We start from the raw sequence: 24,467 nt of genomic DNA, 5'->3' as shown, positions 1-24,467 counted from the left end.
CAATTTGCAATATTTTCAACTTTTTTTGGGTCTTGATGGTCTTTTCCCACCCGAATATGTCATATTCCTTCAAATATTAAGGGTGCATCATCTAATAAAAACAGTTTTCGGTAACTGAGCCTCCAAAGTGTCCTCGTTCTCTGGTTCCTTTTCTAGAAATTCCTATGCTGTGACAACGAAGCTAGTCCACCTTCATGAGAACACTTCTTACATCACAACAGCAATCTGCTTCAGGAAAACACTCCTTACATCACAACAGAAATCTGCTTCAGGAGAACACTCCTTTAATGACAACAGCAATCTGCTTCAGGAGAACACTTCTTACATCACAACAGCAATCTGCTTCAGGGGAACACTTCTTACATCACAACAGCAATCTGCTTCAGGAGAACACTTCTTACATCACAATAACAACAATCTGTTTGACGCCAACCGGGCTAAAAATGTATCCGGTACAAATAAAGTAAATTAAGAAAAATAAGAAAATATTTTAGAGCTGAGACTTGTAAAAGTACCCCTAAAGAAAATGTTACCGAAACTTATAGATCACACCTCGTAGAATATTTTTTCTTAATTTTCAATCTTATTTCTGAAAAGGACAAGTTAATAGTTTTTTTCGGAGAATTCAGTATTCATGATATTTTTCTTTAACAATTCTGAGTTTTTAAATATATGTTTTTTAACAATTTAGAAGTATTTTGAAACAATATCTGTTTTATCATCGATGTAAAGGCAAGACGAAGAAATGTAAAGAACGAACCCGCATTGTATCTCCTGTATCTACCCGTATACACAACATGGAGTAATCTCATCTAAGATCATTAAAACTCAACCCTTAAAGTTAAACCGTGCAATATTTACACGTTTTGACCAGCAGTAGATTCCAATTGAATCATTAATTGACAAGTAGTTTAATTTGTTTACAATGAAGCCGCCATTGATGTTGAGTATATCATGTGGTTTAACAAGTGTTAAAAGAAAGTGAGTTTATGATGTTTGTTACATTAGCTTTATATGTTCCATTGTAACTGTACAGTTTAGGGTTCCCTGAGTATTTATTACTTTATGCTGTGCGTGAAATCACACTTTCTTCTCATCCCTGACTCCTGGGTGTTGAATAGATGATGAGCAGGGTTGGGACGGAGAGAACTTACCGGGAAGATGAGCTCCAACTCCGGGTAGGTCGGGTTCTTCTCCGGACAGGTCCGACTTAACTACTGATCCTCTCCGTTTTGCGTTAGGTCATCAGTTCTTCTTAGATACTCCGACTATTCGGACGTTAATGATGGAGGGAAATATACGATTAATAAGTACTGAAAAACTTTTTGGAAACGGTCTTCCATTTCCATTCGGAGAAAAGCACCAGGAAAAGGATAGAATATTGTTCGGAGATAAGAAATCTACATTCAAGTTTGAACATCTTGCTTCGGAGTTTGAGATGAGCGAGGATGGAAATGACAGTGGGATTGACTCCGAGGTTTCGACAATATCTCCGGGTAGTGTTGCTTCTCTCTCATCTCCGGTTGGAGATTTTAATGACTCCATGGTTGAGAGAAAACCTTTATCCTTGGTTGTCAGAGACGTGAATAGACGTGAACCTAAGATTTCCCGAACCGCTAAACATTGGAAGAAATCTTTAACCAGAAACTTTCTTGATAACTCCGACCAGGAAAACGGAGTTTCTTCTCCTTTATCCTCGAGACCAGTAGACTCCTTGCTCTCCTTGAGCAGGGTGAGAACTCTTCCTATTCCAGTTGCTCCGACCCGACCAATATCCAAACCAAGAATTGTCCAACCTTGGAACTCTCCGGAAAAAAATATTTTGAAACCAAGTTTCCAAAACTCAAACTTTAAGCATGAAAAAATGGAGGTTCCAAGCTATTCTCTTCCTTCTCCTTCTCTACCCGGTGCCTGGAGCCCAGTATACTCCTTACAATCAAACCTTTTCTGTGATACTCCGGTTTATTCTCAGCAAACCACTCCGAGGTACTCAGCTCCTCTCCAGGAGACATTCTTCCTTCCTTCTCCAGTTCCTTCTCATCAGATTTATCAAAACTCCATATTTAGCTCCAATACTGATCCTCTCCGTGCTTCCGATGAAAACATCGAAACCTATAATTGTCATGAATGTAAGAAGAGTTTTTCCACCCAATCTGGGTTCTCCAAACATCAACAGCTGCATTCTTCAAACCAGATACAAAAAGATTTCTCATGTAAATTTTGTCAGAAGAATTATAATTCTCAATCTGCTCTTAAGATGCATATCAGAACACACACCCTTCCTTGTAAATGTGAAGAGTGCGGAAAATCCTTCTCCAGACCTTGGCTTCTACAAGGACACATGAGAACTCACACCGGAGAGAAACCATTCTCCTGTACTCATTGCTCCAGACAGTTTGCTGATAAATCCAACCTGAGAGCACATCTCCAAACCCACCTGGAGAACAAGAAGTATTCTTGTCCAGGTTGTCAGAAATCCTTCAGTCGGATGAGTTTACTCAACAAGCACACGGATGCAGGCTGCAGTTCTCAGCTTCATTCTAGATCAGAGGACCCTATGATTGGAATCTCTACCCTGAGAAACTAAGGATTCAAACCATTAACTTCATCCAGTTTATCCACTCAGTCTAGTTATTCTCTATATAATGATATTAATAAAATACTATGTGCCAAATCAATAAAGACATTATGCATTGTAAATTATTTATCTTATTAAATGCTTAGAGAAACCGAGAAATAGTTGTACGAAACCTTACTTTCGAATAGGAAAACATACTTTTTCAAAAATGTGTTTTACGATTTCAAAAGAGACTCCACTGTTTGAATTAGAAACAAAGCACGGAAGGTGATTTAAAATTCAAGGCTGTTAATGAACAAATTTAATCATGGAACTACTTTGATATCCACACCATCCGGTTTTTGCTTCGACCTAATTCTGCATCACCATAATTTTCTGTCCTTATATTTAAATCTGTACTACTAATCTATACCTAATCTTTTCTTTGATCTTATCCAACCCGGATTTATATTGATTCATTTTGCTCCTAGATTTGATCTACGAGAAAGATTTCCTCTGCTCTCATCAGGATCGTAACTTTCCAATCTTATTATACACTTTTTCAAATCTCCTGTAATGACTTTGCTTTCCTCTTTCCCTAGTTTAACCATAATCCTCATGAAATTTTTTCTTCATTCTTTGTCTCCGCAGATCTAAATCTTAATTTTCCAACCTGACACCTAGGGTATCTCTTAGTTCTCCAACCTAAATCCTGGAGTATCTCTTAATTCTCCAACCTGTATCCTGAAGTATCTTCTAATTCTCCAACCTGAATCCTGAAGTATCTCTTAATTCTCCAACCTGAATCCTGGAGTATCTCTTAATTCTCCAGCCTGTATCCTGAAGTATGTCTTAATTCTCCAAACTGAATCCTGAAGTATGTCTTAATTCTACAAACTGAATCCTGGAGTATCTCTTAATTCTCCAACCTGAATCCTGGAGTATCTCTTAATTCTCCAACCTGTATCCTGAAGTATCTTCTAATTCTCCAATCTGAATCCTGAAGTATCTCTTAATTCTCCAACCTGAATCCTGGAGTATCTCTTAATTCTCCAGCCTGTATCCTGAAGTATGTCTTAATTCTCCAATCTGAATCCTGGAGTATCTCTTATGTCTACAACCTAAATCCTGCAGTATCTCGGCTCCAAATTTTGTTCTACTCCCATCCTAGTGTATCATTGCTCTGTGTTAAAAAACACTTTTTAGACAATTAATAGGTTTTAATTATTTACAATGATGATCAGCGGTTAGTATATGGTAAATAAAGTGACATAAGGTGGATTTAAGTACATTCTAAATCTTCAGTTCGTGCCGGTATTTATACACGATTCAAACATTAGTTTATACAAAACTAGATTCAATTACATTATATATTTACTGTAAACAAGATTCCCCCTGCAGAGCAAAATACAATTGTAAAATAGATGCACTTGACATTTAAAAGTATTGACTATGTGTATAATGTATAAAACTTAAAAACAAAAAATAATTATTTCTTATAGTTTTCATTACACAACATTAAAAAAGAGAAATTAATCTGGAATAAACACTTTTCCCTGCCAGAATTGCGCATTCCAACTTTTATTTACGTAATTATAACTATACTACACGTTCAATCTTATCCTCTATAGTATTCCTTCCCACAATCTTACACTTCATTTCTCATTCTGTTTTTTTCTCCTTCTCACATAGTTGAAATTCTTTTTCATTACATTTGCTCGTAGGTTTTAATTCCTGACATTACAAGAGCGATTTCACAATTACACTTTCGTTACGATTCTATTTATTTATTCCCATGCATTCACTTCCATTTCCATTCTCTTCATATTCAGTCCCACAGCCTGACCCTTTTAACTCCATTTCGCACTTTAATTTTTTCCAAAACACTTCCACTTTCATTACTAAACTTTGTTATTCATACCCTGGTACATACACTTACATTCCATTCTTATTCAAAACTAGTTTGGGAACCCAGCGCTGCCAAGGTCACTAAAAGTTACTCCTGTCGTTTACCCGCACTTGAACGATTTTACCAAGAAACTAAATTTTTGTAAATGAAGTTCACCTACGGAACTTAGAATCTCTCAACCAAGCTAAGAACATTCCCGTGGGTCTCACGAGTTCCCCAATCAAAATTTGAGCTGAATCGGTACGTCCAGGGGTTTCTGAGTTATGATCGGAGAAACAAACAGAGAGACAAACAGAGATTACAACTTTATATATATTGATTACCAACTCTTTCACTTTCATTCATAGTATCTTCTTTATTGATTCCCACGCATTTCCTATTTTATTTCCAGCCTTCATATTTATTCAATACCACACACATACTTATACTTCCATTTATATTTTTTATTCTCATTGATTTCCACAAACACATTTTCCCACAATCAAAATTCATCCAAATACTAATGTATGGTATGCAATACAGTCTACATTGTACATTATACAACCTAGATTCTTTTATTTTTCATAAACAATATTCTTTTTATAAACAGTACATGCATTGTACATGTACATTGTAAGCTGTATAGTGTACGTACACACCACAGATATTTTCTTATACTAATGTTCAAAGATAGTAATATGATATCCTTTGTAGAGCAGGATAAAAAGAATAAAGAAAGTTTCAAGGACGGATCAGGCTGAAAGGATAAAGATATGATGGGTTGAGACGGAAAGAAGATCTAATTATAGCACATGTGCTGGCTGTATGAGTTGTATAAAGAAACCTGTGATATAAAGACGGATTTGCTCCGCTTGGTTTCTTCCTTAGACATGTGTTTCCAGACCTAGGATCTTTTCAGTAGAGAATAGGGTACGGAGCAACAGGACGGAAAACTACAATACTCCGGCACCTGCTGGCTCAAACCCTACCCCGGATCCAAGCTTCTCCGAACCATTCAACTGTCGATCAAACTCGTCCGAGCAAGTGTCTTTAAATCCCCCTACTCTGTAATCAAGGAAGGATTAGGAGGGGAGATCTTTCACCAAGTCTTAAACAAAGCTTATTCTGGTTTCTTTGAACAAAAAAACACAAACATAACATCATATGGTTCACCGAACATGTTAAGAATTGAACTAAATAAAAATGCGCAAAATTATTTTTAAATCTTAGCAGCTTTAGCTTAAATGTTATTCCGCCGTCATAGTTCTATTTCTGCTTTGAATTGATTTCAGGTCTAAAGATTTTTATCCAATTTAATGTTTTTATAAGTCTAATTTTTAATAGTTTTTAAAAACTTTTTTTCTCATTAATCAAAATTAACATAGTTTAACTATATAGAGTTTAGCCTTAATTATTACAAATACTTTTTAGAAAGATAATTAAATAAACAAAGGTATGAGGTTATAAAATTGCAGTTTATTTTCAATATTTCAGAAAAAAAATTTTACCTCGTCTGAAATCTAAATTAATATTTAAAAGACGTTTTCCCATCGCTGGTAAAACTCAAAATAAATAAAATTTTTTAAATAATTCTGCCAAAATGAAGTTAAAATTAATTTCAAAGGTTTTGTAGAGAAAAATTGATAATCATCAAAGGGGACAATATTTGTAGATCCTAGATTTTCATAAATGTTTCTAGGTACTTGTTAAAGCTTGATATGCAGATTTGAGAAAACTGTTGCAAACCAACCTTAAACATTGCCGCCCTTTGAACGGTTCATCTGAAAGAGTGCAGAGGAGAAAGAAAGAAATATTTGATATAATTGATGAGGACGGATAGGATGGATCGGACGGATGGAACACAAAGGTTCTCCTACTGGACCTGGAGAAAGAGTGAAGAAGAATGACAACTAATCCTAGGGTGTGGTCTAACAACCCTGTCGTTAATATCCATCACAATTCTATGCAATCCGAAATTTCAATCGCCCCCCCCCCCACCTCCACTCTCTCCTACTAATTTCTTGAGAACAAATTTTATAACATCTTTAAATAACCGTTTAAATAATATTCGAGAAAATTTTTGGGAATTTCCGCCGTAGAAAGACGTTTAATTAAGAAATCGGACTTTTTTGCAAACTTTTTTCCAATATATTTTATTTGATTTCTTGATTGCTTCGATCCTAGATTTAATCTCAAGGTTGAAGGTAAGGTAGTGAACCAATCATGTTGGTTTTGTCCCCGTGAGACGAATGGTTTAGATCACTCCAGGAGCAGGTTCAGATCCTGTTCCCACTTCTCCGATATCATCAGTCCCGCAGGCAGATCTCATCCAGGATTAGGTTTCAATAATATCTTGGGTTTAACCCCTTCTAAAATTCAGGTTTTCCCGCGTAAAATTCATGTCCTCAGTTTAAAATAAAGAAAATAAGACAGCGTCTAATTGATCATGTAATTACATTTTAAATGTAGTTGATATAATCTAGAGTGCACGGTTAGTAGAAAACCTAACGTTGTGTTTGACGATATCAAAATTGACCGAAGACCGTTCGACCTATCAAAATTGACCGAAGACTGTTCGACCTATCAAAATTGACCGAAGACTGTTCGACCTATCAAAATTGACCGAAGACTGTTCGACCTATCAAAATCATTGTCCTGATTTCTCCTCGGTGGCTAAATATGATACTGTCCGATTTTGATTGTTTGAGAATTATGAAAAACACGTTTTTATTTTGAGGAGACAATTAAAAAAAAACCTTCTTGTCAAGTGTGATATTTATATATTTTTCCTTAAAGAAACCTGCAGTGAAGCACATAAAACTGAGGAATAGGAAGACGACGGGACTGTTCAACATGAAACAGAGCTATTGTGCAGTGTACACAGGCCCATTTAATTTATTAAGTTGATTTTTAAGCTACGGATAAAACTAATTGCTCTATAACCAGATCAAATGCACATTAGATTGCTTCAATTTTAAATTATTAAGAGAACATGAAACACAAAAATCGTGCAGTGAACACACAGCCATTTCATTTATTAAATTGATTTTCAAACTATACTGATAAAACTATTTGATCTATAAGATTGATTTGATATGTCCTATTCCACAGTTTTACGGGTTCCACTTTCGGATGTAAAGATTATTTTGTTTTATTTTTTTTAATTCAAGAATTTCTTACATATTTTTAAACTGTGTATATTCTAGTTTATTTGAACCCATAAGTCCTGACTTCTCATGGTTCACATGTAATCCCTCAGGCTTTTTGTTTGTCCTTGAAATTCTTTTCTTGTTTTAAAATGTGAAAAATATATTCTAATAAGCTCCTCTGTGAACGTCTGCCATTCTAGTAATCTCCAAACCGACATATTCTCTTTTCCGGAGTCTCAAGGTTCTCCTGAAATATTTCTCTGGTTTAACCAGGACACGGAGCAGGATGGATACATAATTCACGTCTCTGGTACTTTGCGGTGAAACATATTCATTCTAATCAATTAGCAGGTAGATCATTGTACCATACAGGGTTACTCGCAAAGAAGACGACTATACGGAATTCATACTGTCTGTTCATATTCACGATTATCTGCAACCGTAAAGATATTAAAAGACCATATTTTAAACCTTGGGATCGTCATATTATATTTGTTTTATATCGTATTTACAGTCTTATTGTGAGTAATTCCTTATATCAACAGACAAATCCAGTTTTTCATCAATATACATATATATTTTTCTTGAATAATAAGACGCTGAATTTTCGACGCAAACTTAGATTTTTCATTCGCCTTTGATATTATAAACTTGGATTTGTATTTAATCAAACAGAATTCATAGTTTGAAATCTCTTAGGTCTACGACATTGGCTCGCAAAGACATAGAAAATCAGAGTTTGTGGCAAAAACTCAGTTCCTTTCAAGGAGTTTTAAAGATTTTGCTTATTATGGGGCGTTAAAGAATATTTCTAACTAAGTTCAATAATTGAACTTAAAGAACTTTGATAGACAAGGATTATTTAATAAAAGTATTTATTGAGGATTGTACACTACAAAGCAAAACCATGACTTCCCAAACTAAACAATTCCTATGTTATACAATTTTTCAGTATCCTTAATTTTACTTTTTCTTTTCTAAATGAGTCCTAAACTACAGATTCTTAAGTTATCACGCAAAAAAACTTTCAATTATTATAAATACTTAGTAGATTGTTTTAGATTTTCCAATAAACCTCTATAAACCCGTGTTTTTTTCAGGACACTACATGGGGGAGAGGACTGGGTGGAGGGGTGTCTGTATGGGAAGGGGAGTGAGTATTGAATTTTATTTCCTGATTGGTATAATTACACTTGGCCCACATGTACGGTAGGAGTCAGGTGCCCAGGATCCCCTGCTGCAGGTGACCAAAGTAGGACAGGTGAACCGCTAATAATACACAAATAGCGCAAACCACCATTTTTCTTCGGTACAAAGACGACGTAGAAATCTTGTCTGATGGAACACAGAACGCGGCATTCCGATAAAATCATCAATCCTCGGTAGTGGTCACTCAGATGAATGCTAGATTATACAGGCATGTGAGAAGGATAGTTCAGGAATTTTGGTTTGCACACCAAAGAAGGGAAGTTTGTCACAACACCAGGGTGGTCGGGATTGATAAATGAGACCTGATCATAGGGAAAGGATTAAAGGATAAATAACATATAAAAGGTTTCGATCAACTGGTTGTTCTTTTGTTAAACTCGCCGATAAAGATTAAACTCCGATAAATGATCCATTAAACATCAATTCAAACATATATAAACACTCTGCACAGATACTACAGGTCTCTTCTCCTCAAATCAAAATAATCAAAATGATAAATTAAACCAAACTTTATTTCTATATCGGGATCATCTATCATGAGACTCCTAAGAAAAACAATAAACCGCCTTCTCCTTCCTTCCCATGTCAGTGATATCCTTCCCCCCATATACTGAAAAGGAAGTTAATAAATTGCTTGAAAACATTTCCACACGAGACATGTGCCACGACAACTGGATAAATATCTTAACTCTTTCCTATTTGGAAACTCATGCTGCAGAGACAGAAAATTTTAAAGTATTTATTTTGTACTATATTATTGGTATATTGCCTTAATGTAGCCCAAGAAATAAACCAGGTCCCAGGACCCTCACCCCCCGGCCCTTAGCTTTGTTTACGCAAAAAGGAAAAAGTTTCCATAATCAGGTTGCAATGATATAGGGCTTATAAAATTTGTTATTTTGGTTAAGACTCAATTTCTCTACTTTAAGTTTCTGGAAATAATATTTACAAACATAGTTCGCCTAAGGCTAGTTTTGCTTACATTCCTCCCAGAAACTGCAGTACGCTTTATTTGTAAACAAAGACATGGGGTTTCTAGCATGAACATGTGCATTGAGTAACGCTTAAACTTGGTGTATCTATACGATGATTTTTAATCATTATAATTCAGTTATTCTTCAAATAATTTAACTTGGTGTTCAATATGATGATTTTTAATCATTATAATTCAGTTATTCTTCAAATAATTTAACTTCTGAAACTGTAGGTTTTAGTGATGAAGGTAAAATGTGACATTTTTTTTATACAAATACATACATTTTAAGATGTGATCTTTTTATCCACATTGGTTAAAAATCCCTTTTTGTTTCTGACATATATATTTCTGATTTATGTAAACATGTTATTTTATTACATGGAGTTCCCGTCTAATGGCTTCCGGTTACATCTGTGTTCTCATGTGCAAAAACAATTTCAATTCATTTTGCCAGATATCTGTTTGCATGTGACTTTTGGTTTTTAACTGGGAGATTATTAGCATAAAAAAATGTGCAAATTCTTTTCAAAAAGTTTCCAAGCAAAGTTAATGGTGAAAAAAACTGACTTTTTCCAATTCTCTTTGGCTGTATAAATAAAGATGGTTAAAAATATGTTTTTTTTTTAAGAATCTATTGCCTCCTTTTTACACAGTTTGAGTTCACTCTGCAGTGCATTGTACTGTTATACAAGTCGTGTAGACTGGAATTAAAAAATGCTACTAAATCAAAATATTTAAAACCCTTAGAAAAGAATTGAGTCTTTATAACAAACTCTGCTTTTCTAATCTCTAAATCTTTGAAACCCAATGTTGTAGACCTTAGATATTTCAAAATATGGATTCTGTTAAATCAAATGATCAACGTTTTAAATATAAAAGGTTTACATTATCATGTTGCAAAGATATAGTGAATTTGAATTTGAATTTGTGACAAAGACTCAATTCCTTTCCTTTTCTGATTTCTTTAAGATTGAAATAACTAATAATATTTAGTTTCCCTTTTACCAACTATAGATTCCATTTTAAACTGAATCAGGCAATTTAAGTTATTTTAGGATATCTTAAGAATAGGAGAAATGAAGGGTGAAGTAAGGTGTCAGTTAAAACCGGATACAATTATAATTCGATCTATCTATCTATCTATCTGGTCTGGAAAATCTATTTTAAACCGGAAGGATATTGAGTAAAAGGGTTGGTGATGAGATAATGCAACGATGTCGCCACCATCATTTCCTTCCCTCTAATTTTCTTCTTCCCCTCCCCAAGTACTTCAACCCCCCCTCATTTGTTTTTCTTTCATTACTTATTCCTTTACCTTACTGAATATATATCTAGAATTTAGTTTCATATATTCCTAATTATGTTAATGAAGTCCACCTGCCTTCACCACAAATATGTTAACACTCGTTAATCAATTATTTTCCAATCATTAGTTCATAAAATGTTGAAAAAAGTGATAATGATGATAAAAAGTTTTAACCTTGATCTAATTTTTGATGCATTCCATCCTTCTCCTCTTCAGGCACTTTATCCCTTTCCATTCTGTAATCCCATTCTATTCTATAATTGTATCCCCTTTTTGTATGTATGGTGTTCTTAATATTTTAACTTGTTTTATAAGCTTACAGATTGTCTCTTTTATTAATCCAAATGTATTTTGTTGTTCATATTGTCCTCGTGTACATATTTTTTTATGTATATGTCAGTATGTCCTATATTGTCTGCTTTACTAAGATACTCTCCTTTATATTGTCGGAATGACCTAGATTGTCTGCTTTACCATGACCCCCATTTAAATTGTCAGTATGCCCTTTATTGTCTGTTTCCCTTCATTTATATTGTCTGTATGTCCCATATTGTCTACTTTAACATGACCCTTCATTTATATTGTCTGTATGTTCTAGATTGACTGCTTTACCATGAACCTTTCTTTTATATTGTCAGTATGTCCTATTTTGTCTGCTTTACCCTTCTTTGATATTGTCTGTTTGACCTCGATTTTCTGTGTTACCATGATCCCTTCTTTAGTATTGTCTGTATGTCCTAGATTGTCAGCTTTACCCTTCATTTACATCATCAGGTCATCCCAAATTGTCTTCTTTCTATACCTTCCTGTCTTTATATTTTTTGAATGTCAAATTTTGTCTGTCAGTTTTCCAACCCTTGCATGTCCTAAACTGTATTCTAAATCATTTTTGCGTGCCCTACTTATGTCTGCATGTCCTTCTGTTCCTGCCTTCCTGCTCTAATATTGTATAAAAGTTCAATCCTATAAATATATCTGCTACCATCTCTGCTAGCTGGGCACTTAAGTGTCATACTTGAAATATCTTCCACACATTTTTCCTGCAAATTTCACACAATATTGGTCGGAATGGGTGCGGATGTTTTACTTTTGTCCAAAATATTGTAGATTTTAGGCTGGAATATGTGGAATGTGTGACATTGTGTGAGTAAAAATGAATTAACTGCTCAGGAAGGATCCAGGGGGTCAAAGATGATCCTCTCTTAACAAGGATCCCTCACTCAATTCACATCTTCCCTCCCCTCCCCTCCTCCCATTAGTAAACTCAACTAATATTTCAAAATGTTGAAATGTTTTACAAAATGTCTCAATTTTAAATTAATTATCTTTAACTTCTTTCTATTTAGGTCATTGTCTGCCGAGTTAAATAACATGTACAGTGTACACGTACAATTCAAAATAAACCAAAAATATAATTTTTAAATATATCTTCATAATTAAATATAGTATACAGTATCAAATAAAGTAAAGTAAGCTGAAACAAAAATGAAAAGTAACTAAATTCTCCAAGAGAATCCCCCCAGTTGTACTAAAATAACATGGACGCCGCCGAAATATTTAATATTATTTTTGTTAAACTAAAGAATTCATAAACTTTGAGAAATGTTTGCTTGGTCACCAAGCTTGTAAAGAATGCTTCCAATATTCTGAAATTGTTTTTACAGGTTTAAACTGTACATTGAGTTTGCTTACTGTATTCACAGCTCGGAGTAAGGTTGGAATCCGCTCTGGAATTTCTAGGATTTGGTTTCAGCTTCAGGATAATCCTCAGCACCTAGTCCCGTCCTTAAATGCTTCCGGTAGGTTTACTCCAAGTACCTATTTATACACTGAGTGTTTTCCGTACTCCCGCTTTCTTTGGGATAAGGATACCAGAGCGGTATCAATTTTGTTCTTTTCTAAATTATCAATTTGGGTTTACACATATTTTTGTTAAGTTCTTGGGTTTTCAATCGAGGTTCCATTCCTTTGGTTTAATAAAAATGCAAAAATTAAATTTTTGAATATATTATTGCACATTCAACTTCAACATGTGTGATAAATGTATTCATCATAATCATCATAAGTATAAATGATTGATTTTATTGTTTGCTGTGATCGTCGAATCCAATAAACGTCTAAACGATTGAATCGATCGGGTCAAACTTTTTTTGGGACCCGTTCAGAATTTATTAATGTAACTTTGAAAAAAAAAGTTGGTTATTTTTATTTTAGAATTTCACATATAAAAACAGGAAAGGAATTGAGTCTTTGCCACAAACTCTGAATTTCTAATCCCTATATTTTTCCAACCTAATATAGTAGACCTTAGATATTTCAAACTATGAATTCTGTTAGATCAAACCATTAGGTTTTAAAGTTATTGGGATTAGAAAATTTAAGCATGTGGCAAAAACTAAATTCCTTTACCAAATGTTTTGGTGATTTATCCCGAAGTTGTTAAAAAACATTAAAAAGTTGAAATTATTAGAAAATATGGCGCAAAGGTCACTGGCAGCCTAGTTATAAAATATTCAATAAAGTATATAAAACTCACTGAGTTTAACTATCTATGAAACATGAGTTTAGAACATTTTCAGAATAAATTTTCTTGACCTTGAGATTTTAAGATTTCCAACCCAAACCTGGATATTTTTAAGTTCTTGAGACCTTCTGGAACCATGTCCTGAACTAGGTTTATCTTCTGGTTCTCCTGGTCATAGGAGAACCTAGGACAGGATAAAAACAGTTCTTGTTTAATGAATAAACCTGGTGTATAATACGACCCTCAGTTTAATATGGTAATAACACCTTCTCTCCATTTATTGGATAAAAACCTAGATCTTGAAATCACGAGAGTAAATACAGATTAACATAATTAGATCGCGTTTTATGAAATATTGTGGTTTTCTGTTGAATTCTGCTTGTTTTTAAAGAATTTCGTGTGTACGGTAAAACTATTAACATACATTCATATCTCCCNCCCTCTGTGAAGGACGGAGTGTGTTAACTGTTCTCCTTGATAATATCCTCCAGCTGTAAAGCAGACCCGGAGACAAGACGAGTTGAGAGAGATTACTCCGTGCTTGAGCTATGTCTTCCGTCCCGGCACCTGCTTTTCATCTCCTTTAATCCTTCCTAAACCTTGATTTGTGTCAGGCTTCATTTCTTCAATATGTAGTTTTCAGAAAGCAACGACATTTTCATCTTTTTTCTATCATTCACGCGCCAGTTTATTCATTTACTTTAGGCTCATTTTTATTGTTTTTTTTTTCTTCTCAAAGGAATTGAGTTTTTGTCACAAAATCTGATTTTCTTATCCCTATATCTTTGCATTTCAATGTCAGAGACCTTGGATATTTCAAACTATGAATTATTTTAGATAAGATAATAATAGTTTGAAATATCAAAGGTTAACACCATCAGGTTGCAAAGATATAGCGATTTAGAAATCAGAATTTGTGGCAAAAACTCAGTTCCTTTATGCATTCCACCTTCTACTGTGTGTTTACTAAATTGTAAATAGATTTTTTGGTTTCCGGATAAATTGCCAACCCAATTGGGCTTTTCTCAGGACCTTACATGGCCCAAGGGATGTTTTTTGTGAAAAAAGAGAAACCTTCCGTGGTTAAACTATTCTAGGTTAGGTGAAGACAAATAGATAATCCACCTTCTTTTTATTATAAAAGAGAAACAAGGAAAGCTTTACTATGTTTTTCATTTAATTCATCCTTCTCTTTTTAAATTTACATTACAGTGTGTTATAAACCGAATTGTGATTCATGTAAAACTAATCTCATATGTTTTTATATTTGTTTGTACATGCATGAAATTTATTTTAAAATCTAGTTATTCAACAAATGTGTAAACTATTTTGCATCAGATAAAATCGCACCCTGATCTCTAAATGTTTTGTTATCATTATTGAAATTAGGGGGGAAAATAATCAAACAGCCAAGAGCTATTTTCCACCATATTGCAATAGCAAAATCGTTTTGTACACAGATACACGTATTTTAACAATAAACTTTATCTATCTATCTTACTCCATTTATTTATACTTTTTTGCTTAAAGAAACAAGTTATCTAGGCAACGGTAGGTAAAGTACAATATCGGTACAAGAAGTGGCTTTACATTTTGTACAATTTCAAATGAACCGGATTTTTTCGTAATTCTCTCTTTTCGCTCATTTCTTGGCTTTATACTAAAACCGTATCTAATTGTTTTCTCCAAACCTAATCTTCTGAATCTCCTGCAAGTCCTGTTCAGTTGGATGTTTATATTGACTCAATGTCTCATGATATTAACCTTAGTTTTAGTTCTTAACTCCTGTTATCCTTTAATATTCTTATAAACCCGAGCTAGTCTCAGGTGTCTTGGTAACCAGAGAAATCAAACCTTCAACCTTACTCCATGTAGTGTAGTGTATACTAGAGCTAGGTTAATCATGCAAATAGATAAGCTCAGGATACTTGACAACAAAGAATTATAATTCCAATGATTTTAAATATAAAAGATGTTATTTACACTTATTTCAGAGAAGAACGACTTCAGTATTGAGATAATTTAGTGTTTTAGTTTTATAATATACTTTTTTACGTATTTTTAATCAATGTTTTTTTACACTGACACACATTGTGTCAAAAATCGATTTTTTGGTAATGAAGGGGGGGGGGATTACCCTTCAAATAGACTAGTGCATGAAATCTATTTATACTGTTCTGAACAACGGATACATGTATTTGATGGGCGGAGCAAGGAAGTGAGGGGCGGGGAAGGGGGCGGAACCGGGGGAAGAGGAGAGGATGGGAAATCTAGATTTTACAGGAAACTTAAACAGTCTCTTTGTGTAACCATCGAGAATTAATGAAGATTGACAATGTCAAATTTTATTGAATGTCCGAAAAAGTTGGAGATAACGGAGAGGAATTTTGACATTTGAGAAGAAAATCTGAGAGATGTTTGGAGATGGGAGGATAAGGAAGGACGCACATACTACCGGGGAAATGAACTGGTAATCTTGAAGGAACTGTGAATAAAGTTGAATGCTAAGAATTAGAACCAATGTCAGTGAACACATTGTTTGGATGACAGGTTCAGTATGTTTGTTTACATTTTATAATGTTTGTTTGTAAACAAACTAAGTTTACGTTTATAAACTATGCAGAATCTGGAATTGATTTTAGAAAATGAATGTGTCCGGATCTGGTTGGATTTGTTGAATATAAGATATGTATTTGAATAAGATAACCTAATACAGAAACTATCGGTTCATCATTGATTTTGAAGAAGTTTTTTCTATTCCAGTTTTTTGCTTGTTTTCAACTTCAGGATTTTTTTCTACAGCATATTGTTCAGCTATAAGGGTCAATTTTAGATGCGTTAAAATGTTAAAATGGAGAGAGAAACACACAGCTGGGGTTTACATGAGTAAAATTGGGCTCTGGTTTTTATTTAACACCCAACAGCTCTGCAGTCAGGGGTTTTATAAAATGTGCCCCCCCCCTCGGCCTCCTAAATCTATTAAATTGTGAAAACAATTGAGAAATAGTTGAGCACAGTAATCCCCCCCCCCCTCCTTCTCCATAAGATCAGACTTCTGTTTGAGCCCCTCCTATGCATTATACCCAATTTGCAAAACACTTTAACTGTATGTTTCTATGCTAATGAGATCTTGCAAACTTCTAGCTTAAGGGAAACAGTAAACCAAGAAAATATAAAAAGAATAGAATAGACATCGAAAGTGTGTTGTATTAATCCTGGGTTTCATTCTATTCTCCCTCTGTATTCTGAGACGATACCTTTTAAACTTTATGTATTTTTGTTTATAATGCAGATTGCTTAAATATCTGGCATTGATTGTTACAAGTTCTTTATTCTAAATTTATTGACTTCGTGAATATATGTTTTTACTTGAGGAAAAGGTTGCATAGTACTGGATTTAATTCTGATAACGTCATTCAGGGGGTTTAAGACTATTTAGCAAGAACTTTGTTTTTTTGTACATAATAATAAAGTAAAATTCTTATTGCGTTTTCAGATAGAAAAATGCAGTGCGACTCAAAATGCGTTTTGTTCTTATTGTTTCAAAGAATTGCAGATTTTTTATGCAAAGAAATGGTGGTTCCTTTGGTATCTTCCTTGAATTTATAATTTAAATATATTTTTTAGTTTAATTAAATTTGGTAGTATAAAAAAAAAACAATAAATACAAACGTTGATAAGTTTTAGTTTTCAGATACAAATTATATTCAATAATAAAAATATTAGAGTGTCTTGGAAAAACGATTTTTGACAATTTATTTTTACAGAAACATCGGACTAGGATTAAAATACCAAATGATGCCGAATTTAATACGGCATCCTATACTCTCATCATACACTCTAATCCTTTACTCTCATCATACACTCTAATCCTATACTCTCATCATACACACTAATCCTTTACTCTCATCATACACTCTAATCATTTACTCTTATCATACACTCTAATCCTATACTCTCATTATACACTCTAATGCTTTACTCTCATCATACACTCTAATCCTTTACTATCATCATACACTCTAATCCTTTACTCTCATAATACACTCTAATCCTTTACTCTCATCATACATCATACATCTCATCCTCTAGTTAATTTTAGGTAGTATAAACGCTCATCAATTTTTGTTTGAAATTCTCTAATAATTATGTTATTTGTTGAATTTTGAATAATTTCACCATCTTTTCTGTCAGCATCACTAATCCGTTTGTCTTTCACGAACCTTTCTTTGTATGTTTTTAGGATCACCGTATATGAAGTTTCACCTTCCAGAAATGCAATTAGTCAGTTAAACCAAAAGGATAAAATACTTTTTGTTAATTAATTCCTGGGATAAATGTAGAAGTAAGGTGACCCCGCCCCTGATAAACTGCTACTGAAATACATTGTACATTCTACAACCTCACGTTTTCACATCAGATATCAATTTAATTGTAAAAGTAAAGTTTTTCTTTTTCACACTTATATTTTACACATTTGTCTGTACTATATAATGTAATTAAAGATTGAATGGGGTTTTGGAGCCCACTTATGAATCAAAAAGTTTTAAGTTTCTGTTATAAAAAGAGTAAAAAATAATTCTAATATTTTCACCTTCAACTCTGACAAATTACAAGACTGAAAACTGAAGAAAAAGCTAGGCCCCCCTCTAGCATAAAAAATTCAAAATTTTTAAAGCATAACAAGCTCCAACCCTCCTATTCCCCTAATCACCCTTTTTTAAGACACCCGTTTATGTATATACTTAATTGACTTACGTTCACTGTTTAAATCTCAGTGATAAAAAATTTAATTATCATGGAAAGCATGATGGGATATTTTTTACAATGTGCATATCGGACCTAGAATATAATTTGGTCAAAATATTACGTTTAAAAAATTACTTGAAATTCCATAAAAAATGTGAAGTGTATCAATCAGACAACGAAGAGTTATCCAGTGTTTCCTAAGCATACGGAGAAATGTGTTAAATCCTTGAAATAAATCCTGGTTCTCAGGGTCTCAGTTAATCAGTTCCCATCATAAACCTTCTTTCAAGCATCAACAATACACATTCAATTTTTTCCGGGAGAATTTGTGCAAAACAATCCAGGAACAAACCAGGAACGAGGAAACCAGTTCACAGAGAGAGGTATGGTCTAGATCTTACAATTTAAGAAAAGAAAACAAACGTTTTAAATATATGGAAAATTCTTTTTTAGTTTCATTATTACCAAAATGTGTTCAAGGAAGATGGAATTCTACATATAACACGTTTAAATATTGGCTATCTATTTTACCCTGGGATGAATTGGATCGAAAAGAAAGATCCTCAATTCCGGGTTTCTTATGGCTATGTTGATCCTTTACTCCGGGTACCTGAAGGAAAGATTGATCCTCCCAACTCCAAAATCCTGATGGAGAGGTTGATCCTCTACTCCGGGATCTTTATGGAAAGGTTTATCCTCTACTCCCGGACCTAAATGAACAGGTTGATCCTCTACCCCCGGACCGTTATAAAGAGGTTTATCCTCTACTCCCAGACCTATATGAACAGGTTGATCTTCTGCTCCTGGACCCTTATGAAGGGGTTTATCCTCTGTTCCTGGGCCCTTATGAAGAGGTTTATCCTCTGCTCCTGTACCCTTATGAAAAGGTTTATCCTCTGTTCCTGGACCCTTCTGAAGAGGTTGGTCCTCTGCTCCGTGTACGTGATGAGGAGTATAGAGCAGGTGGTGGGTCAGCAGGTGCAAGTAGCACTGTCTGTCCTTGCCGGACCTGCGCCGGTCTCTCCCGTCTCCGAACCTGCCCGGGACACTCAACAACTGTTCCCAAGTCATCTGGGACTGGAGCTGAGCTAAGCTAAGTTCAGTTTAATATTGGACACCGACCTGAGCAGACGTACACTCTGATGTTTTCTAGTTCCGCATTATACACAGACATGGATACATCAAGATTACCTTTCCCTTTTGACACTGTGAAACGGGACGAGGACAGAGCCTTGTTTGGAGACAGGAAGTTCTCATTCCACTTTGAATCCTTAAAGACTGAGTTTGAACACCAAGACGAAGGACACGATAGTGGAATTGGTAAGTTTACATCGAACCTTGTAAAAATATAATTAGTCCGTCCCTGGTTGTTTATACTCGTCCTTCATGCTTAAACACCCGGATGTATTGACTATGAGACCAAACCCCGTGAAATGATTCGATCTAAGTATTTACCTACTAATCAGGCAACTGAGAATTTGTAACTTTAACAAGTTTTTTTCTCCTGTTTTAATGGTTTTTATCTTTATGCCTCGTGAAGATTTACTACGCCATAATCCTAATCAAAATAACAGGTCCAATTAATGTCCATGATCTGTGTTTTTTGGAATTGGTATATCTCTATTTTCTTTTGTTAAGGATTCTGTCTTTTAATGTGACATTTCAGACCAAGGTATTGGATGAGCCAGGAAACAAGTGCGAAATCGTTTGATCCCAACTTGCCGGTTACAAGTTTTTCTTTGCTTATTCCCACGTTAGTTCCGGTGATTGCTCCGTCCTGGAGCAGTGTGACCCGGAGCTGTTGGTTCCCACCCGGGTTTCATCCTCTCTCTATTGTCCTCTCAATATACCCGTCCCAACTCAATATTCCCACTCGCACCCAATATACCTGTTTAACATATGAATGATACAGGAGATGAACCTAACCGTTGTTTTTTTCAGATTCTGAGGATGTGTCCACAATATCTCCGGGTAGTACTAGGTCTCAGTCCGCTTTCTCTCCCTGCAGTGTTTCTTCCCTGGAGGAGCAAAGGGAACCTCTATCCCTTGTCATCAAGGACGAATCCAGGATTTCAACTCCGAAACATTGGAAGAAATCTATCACAAGAAATTTTCTGGAAGATGAAAACCAAGAGAATGGACCCATTTCTCCGGTTACATCTCAAACTGCTCAGGTTCTCCTCTCTCTCGGCGGATCCCGTCTTCTTCCCATACCCGTTGCTCCATCCCGTCACATCTCTCAAGCAAGAATTGTTCAGCCCTGGAATACTCCGGGCATGATCTTTAAGCGGGAAACTGTAAACTCCGAACCTTCAAGTGTTGATCAAATTCAGCTTAGCAGAAGAATTCTCTCAGATCCTTCCAACCTTCCAGTCACATCTTCCTTTCTCCCTTCTTATCATAACTATGTAGATTTTCCTCAGCATCCTGCTCCTCTCCAGGAGGTTCAACCCAACCTACAGCTCTCCTCTAGACCTCCATTTTCTGTATCAGATCTTTCTAAACCTTCTAACTCCTGGCATACACCTGCCTTTGCCCCGGTCCAGAGATCTTTAGTTTCTCCCAACCTTGAAAATACTGAAGAATTATCTTATAACTGTCATGAATGTAAGAAGAGTTTTTCCACCCAATCTGGGTTCTCCAAACATCAACAGCTGCATTCTTCAAACCAGATACAAAAAGATTTCTCGTGTAAATTTTGTCAGAAGAATTATAATTCTCAATCTGCTCTTAAGATGCATATCAGAACACACACCCTTCCTTGTAAATGTGAAGAGTGCGGAAAATCCTTCTCCAGACCTTGGCTTCTACAAGGACACATGAGAACTCACACCGGAGAGAAACCATTTTCCTGTACTCATTGCTCCAGACAGTTTGCTGATAAATCCAACCTGAGAGCACATCTCCAAACTCACCTGGAGAACAAGAAGTATTCTTGTCCAGGTTGTCAGAAATCCTTCAGCAGGATGAGTTTACTCAACAAGCACACGGATGCAGGCTGCCTCGGTCTACAGTCTAGAAATGAAGAATGTATTGAAACCTTGATGGGTCTTTCCACTGGAAGAATTAGAACCTGAAACTGAATCTTGATATTTCCTCAGAAAATCTCAACCTTCATCCTTCCTTTGCCCCAAACACCAAAGATATAAAAGACATCATGAGCTGAACTATTTTGCACCAATTGTATTTTATGTATATTTATGTACTTTTAAAACTTATGTAAACATTATGATTCCACTCTGTTTCTCTCTCTGTATTACATTCAGTGTCGATTAACTAGTTAAACTGTATATTTATATATATATGTATACACTGCTGAACCAAACACCAGTGGTATCTAATCATTAAAGTGCCAAAATCTGAAATATATTATTGCAAGTATTGATCTGAACACTCTATATCCGTGAATCTGATGATTTGGAGCTGATAACGTCTGGTTCTATTGATTTCCAATTAACCGTAAACAAACCCCAGCTCCGGGTATAGTTTAGGACTGCAACTCATTTAGTCCCAGTGTGAGAGAGGGAATGTTAAGTAGTTTTTAGGATCCTCATAAAAAATGGTTTCGGCTCCATTAATTAGGTTACCCTCCCCCCCCCCCCCCTTCCCTTCCAATTTTGTATTTCCTGCTTACAACGTTTTTCAGGATATTTTTGAATGATTGAATGAAAGAAAGATGAGTCTATAGTTTATCTAAAAACACGCAATATTGATTAAATAATTGTGCGCGCATGTATGTGCGTGCGTGCCAGTATACTTTTCGTTAATTGCGTGCATACGACAAAATTATAACTAAAATGAATTATAGGAACTTAGTTAAGTTTTTGCCACAAACTCAAATTAAATTATTATAAAAACTATGATAAAATAATCTAAGTTTGAAATACCAAAGGTTTACACATTAGGTTGCAAAGATATAGGGATTAGAAAATTTGAGCTTGTGGCAAAGAATCAACACCTTAATAATTTGTTTTCATGAATAAGATGACAAATTCAGAATCGTTGGATTTTCTTTCATGAAAATTCTTTGAGTTCTAGATCTTATCTTTGTTCCAATCGTATTCTTTGAATATATAAATAAACGCATTTTTAGCATTATTTTTTTATAAATCCCCATATAGTTGTTTACAAACAAGGTGTACGCAGATTCTGGGAGGAATGCAAATAAAATCAGTGGTAAGGAATTGAGTTTTTGCCACAAGCTCTGATTTTCTATACCCTATAACTTTTAAACACATAATTGTAGACCTAATATTTCAAACTATGATTTATGTTGGATCAAATAATTTAAGAGTTTGAAATATCAAAGGTTTGAACCATTAGGTTGTAAAGATATAGGAATTATAAATTTTTAGTTTGTGGCAAAAACTCAGTTCCTTTGTCTGGGGTTTGTTTATGTTCCTCCTGCTGTACACTTCTTTGGTGAACCAAGATATTGTGGTTTCTGGGTTATCCTTCCTGAGATTGAGGTGAACTTAAAAGTTTTTGTTTATGTATCTAACAAAACTAGGTGTATAAACATCTTATATTATATTTTTTAGAATTAAAACCCACAAAGTGCAAAACATTTGTTAGATAGAAAATAAACACAAAAAATCCCATTAATAGAATGATAGGTCCGTGTACCTGTCCTAGCTAAATGCACACATCCTAGCTCCTTGTATCCTTCTTACTCCTTATACCCATCATAGCTCCTTCTATCCCTCCTAGATCCATGTACCGCTCCTAGCTCATCCTAGCTACTTGTATCCCCCTAGCTCGTGGTACCCATCATAGCTCCTTGTACCCCTCCTAGCTCCTTGTATCCCTTCTAACTCCTTATACCCATCATAGCTCCTTCTATCCCTCCTAGATCCATGTACCGCTACTAGCTCCTCCTAGCTCCTTGTACCCTCCTAGCTCCTTGTACCCCTCCTAGCTCCTTGTACACTCCTAGCTCCTTGTACCCCTCCTAGCTCCTTGTACCCCCCTAGCTCGTGGTACCCATCATAGCTCCTTGTACCTCCTAGATCCATGTACCCCTCCTGGCTCCTTGTACCCCTCCTAACTCCTTGTACCCCTCCTAGCTCGTGGTACCCATCATAGCTCCTTGTACCCCTCCTAGCTCCTTGTACCCTCCTAGCTCCGTGTACCCATCTTAGCTTCTTGTACCCCTCCTAGCTCCTTGTAACCCTCCTAGCTCCTTGTATCACTCCTAGCTCCGTGTTATCCTCCTAGCTCCTTGTACCCCTACTAGCTCCTTGTACCTCTCCTAGCTCCGTGTTATCCTCTTAGCTCCTTGTATCCCTCCTATCTCCTTGTACCCCTCCTAGCACTTTGTACCCTCCTAGCTCCTTGTACCCCTCCTAGCTCTTTGTACCCCTCCTAGCTCCTTGTACCCCTCCTAGCTCATTGTACCCTACTAGCTCCTTGTACCCCTCCTGGCTCCTTATACCCCTCCTAGACCCATGTACCCCTCCTAGCTCCTTGTGCTTCTCCTAGTTCATTGTACCCTACTAGCTCCTTGTACCCCTCCTGGCTCCTTGTACCCCTCCTAGATCCATGTACCCCCCTTAACTTCACGTACCCATGCTAGCTCTATATAACCCTCCTATTAATAGCTCAATGTACCCTTCTTAGACTTAGCTCAATGTACCACTCCTAGTTTCATAAATCCACTCCTTGCTCATTCTAGCTCCGTACATATCTACTAGCTTTAATGTACCCTTCCAAAATCCCTTTTTTCTTCGATTAGATCCATCTACCTCTCCCTAGCTCCGTGTACTCTTCCTAGCTGTATCCCTCCCAGCTCTGTATGCACCTCCTAGCTGTGCCCCCTGCAGGGTTGACTGATAGCTCAGGACAAAGGTTGATTTGATCACATCAACTAGGTGAGAACAACATTGAGAATTTTCTCACAACTAATCCAATATTTTTACACGAAATTTTCATTTATATATCAATACAACAGAGTATTCAATATTTCAGGTTTAGCATTCTTTATTTATGATGAGATTTATACAAAGATACCAGTCTTGTTTCTTTCAAGTAAGAATAATCAAATATGAATTTTATGACTTTACGTTTTAGTTTTTGTGGTTTTCATCTTAACTAGTCATTGTACTCGTGG

The 24,467-nt window shown here is 35.4% G+C and overlaps 1 protein-coding gene and 1 pseudogene across 1 annotated transcript; both read left to right on the top strand.

The window, feature by feature from the left end:
- Window positions 1-1,231: 1,231 nt before the first annotated feature.
- LOC111717941 (zinc finger protein SNAI2 pseudogene) lies at window positions 1,232-2,686 on the top strand (annotated as a pseudogene).
- Window positions 2,687-19,453: 16,767 nt separating this feature from the next.
- On the top strand, window positions 19,454-21,732 carry LOC111717933 (zinc finger protein 420). Its single transcript, XM_023493405.1, has 2 exons — window positions 19,454-19,678; window positions 20,300-21,732. The coding sequence occupies exons 1-2, from the start codon at window positions 19,501-19,503 to the stop codon at window positions 21,433-21,435; spliced, it is 1,314 nt and encodes a 437-aa protein (XP_023349173.1). The 5' UTR covers window positions 19,454-19,500; the 3' UTR covers window positions 21,436-21,732.
- Window positions 21,733-24,467: the final 2,735 nt, after the last annotated feature.

The sequence above is a fragment of the Eurytemora carolleeae genome, unplaced genomic scaffold, assembly GCF_000591075.1.
Source record: "Eurytemora carolleeae unplaced genomic scaffold, Eaff_2.0 scaffold181, whole genome shotgun sequence".
Taxonomy (NCBI): domain Eukaryota; kingdom Metazoa; phylum Arthropoda; class Copepoda; order Calanoida; family Temoridae; genus Eurytemora; species Eurytemora carolleeae.
This window is presented reverse-complemented; position numbering and strand designations above follow the sequence as displayed.

Excerpts from the sequence above, each read along its gene's own strand:
- LOC111717933 (XM_023493405.1), top strand. The coding sequence starts at position 19,501 with ATGTTTTCTAGTTCCGCATTATACACAGACATGGATACATCAAGATTA. Across the intron at positions 19,679-20,299 it reads AGGACACGATAGTGGAATTG|ATTCTGAGGATGTGTCCACA; the intron begins GTAAGTTTACAT and ends TGTTTTTTTCAG.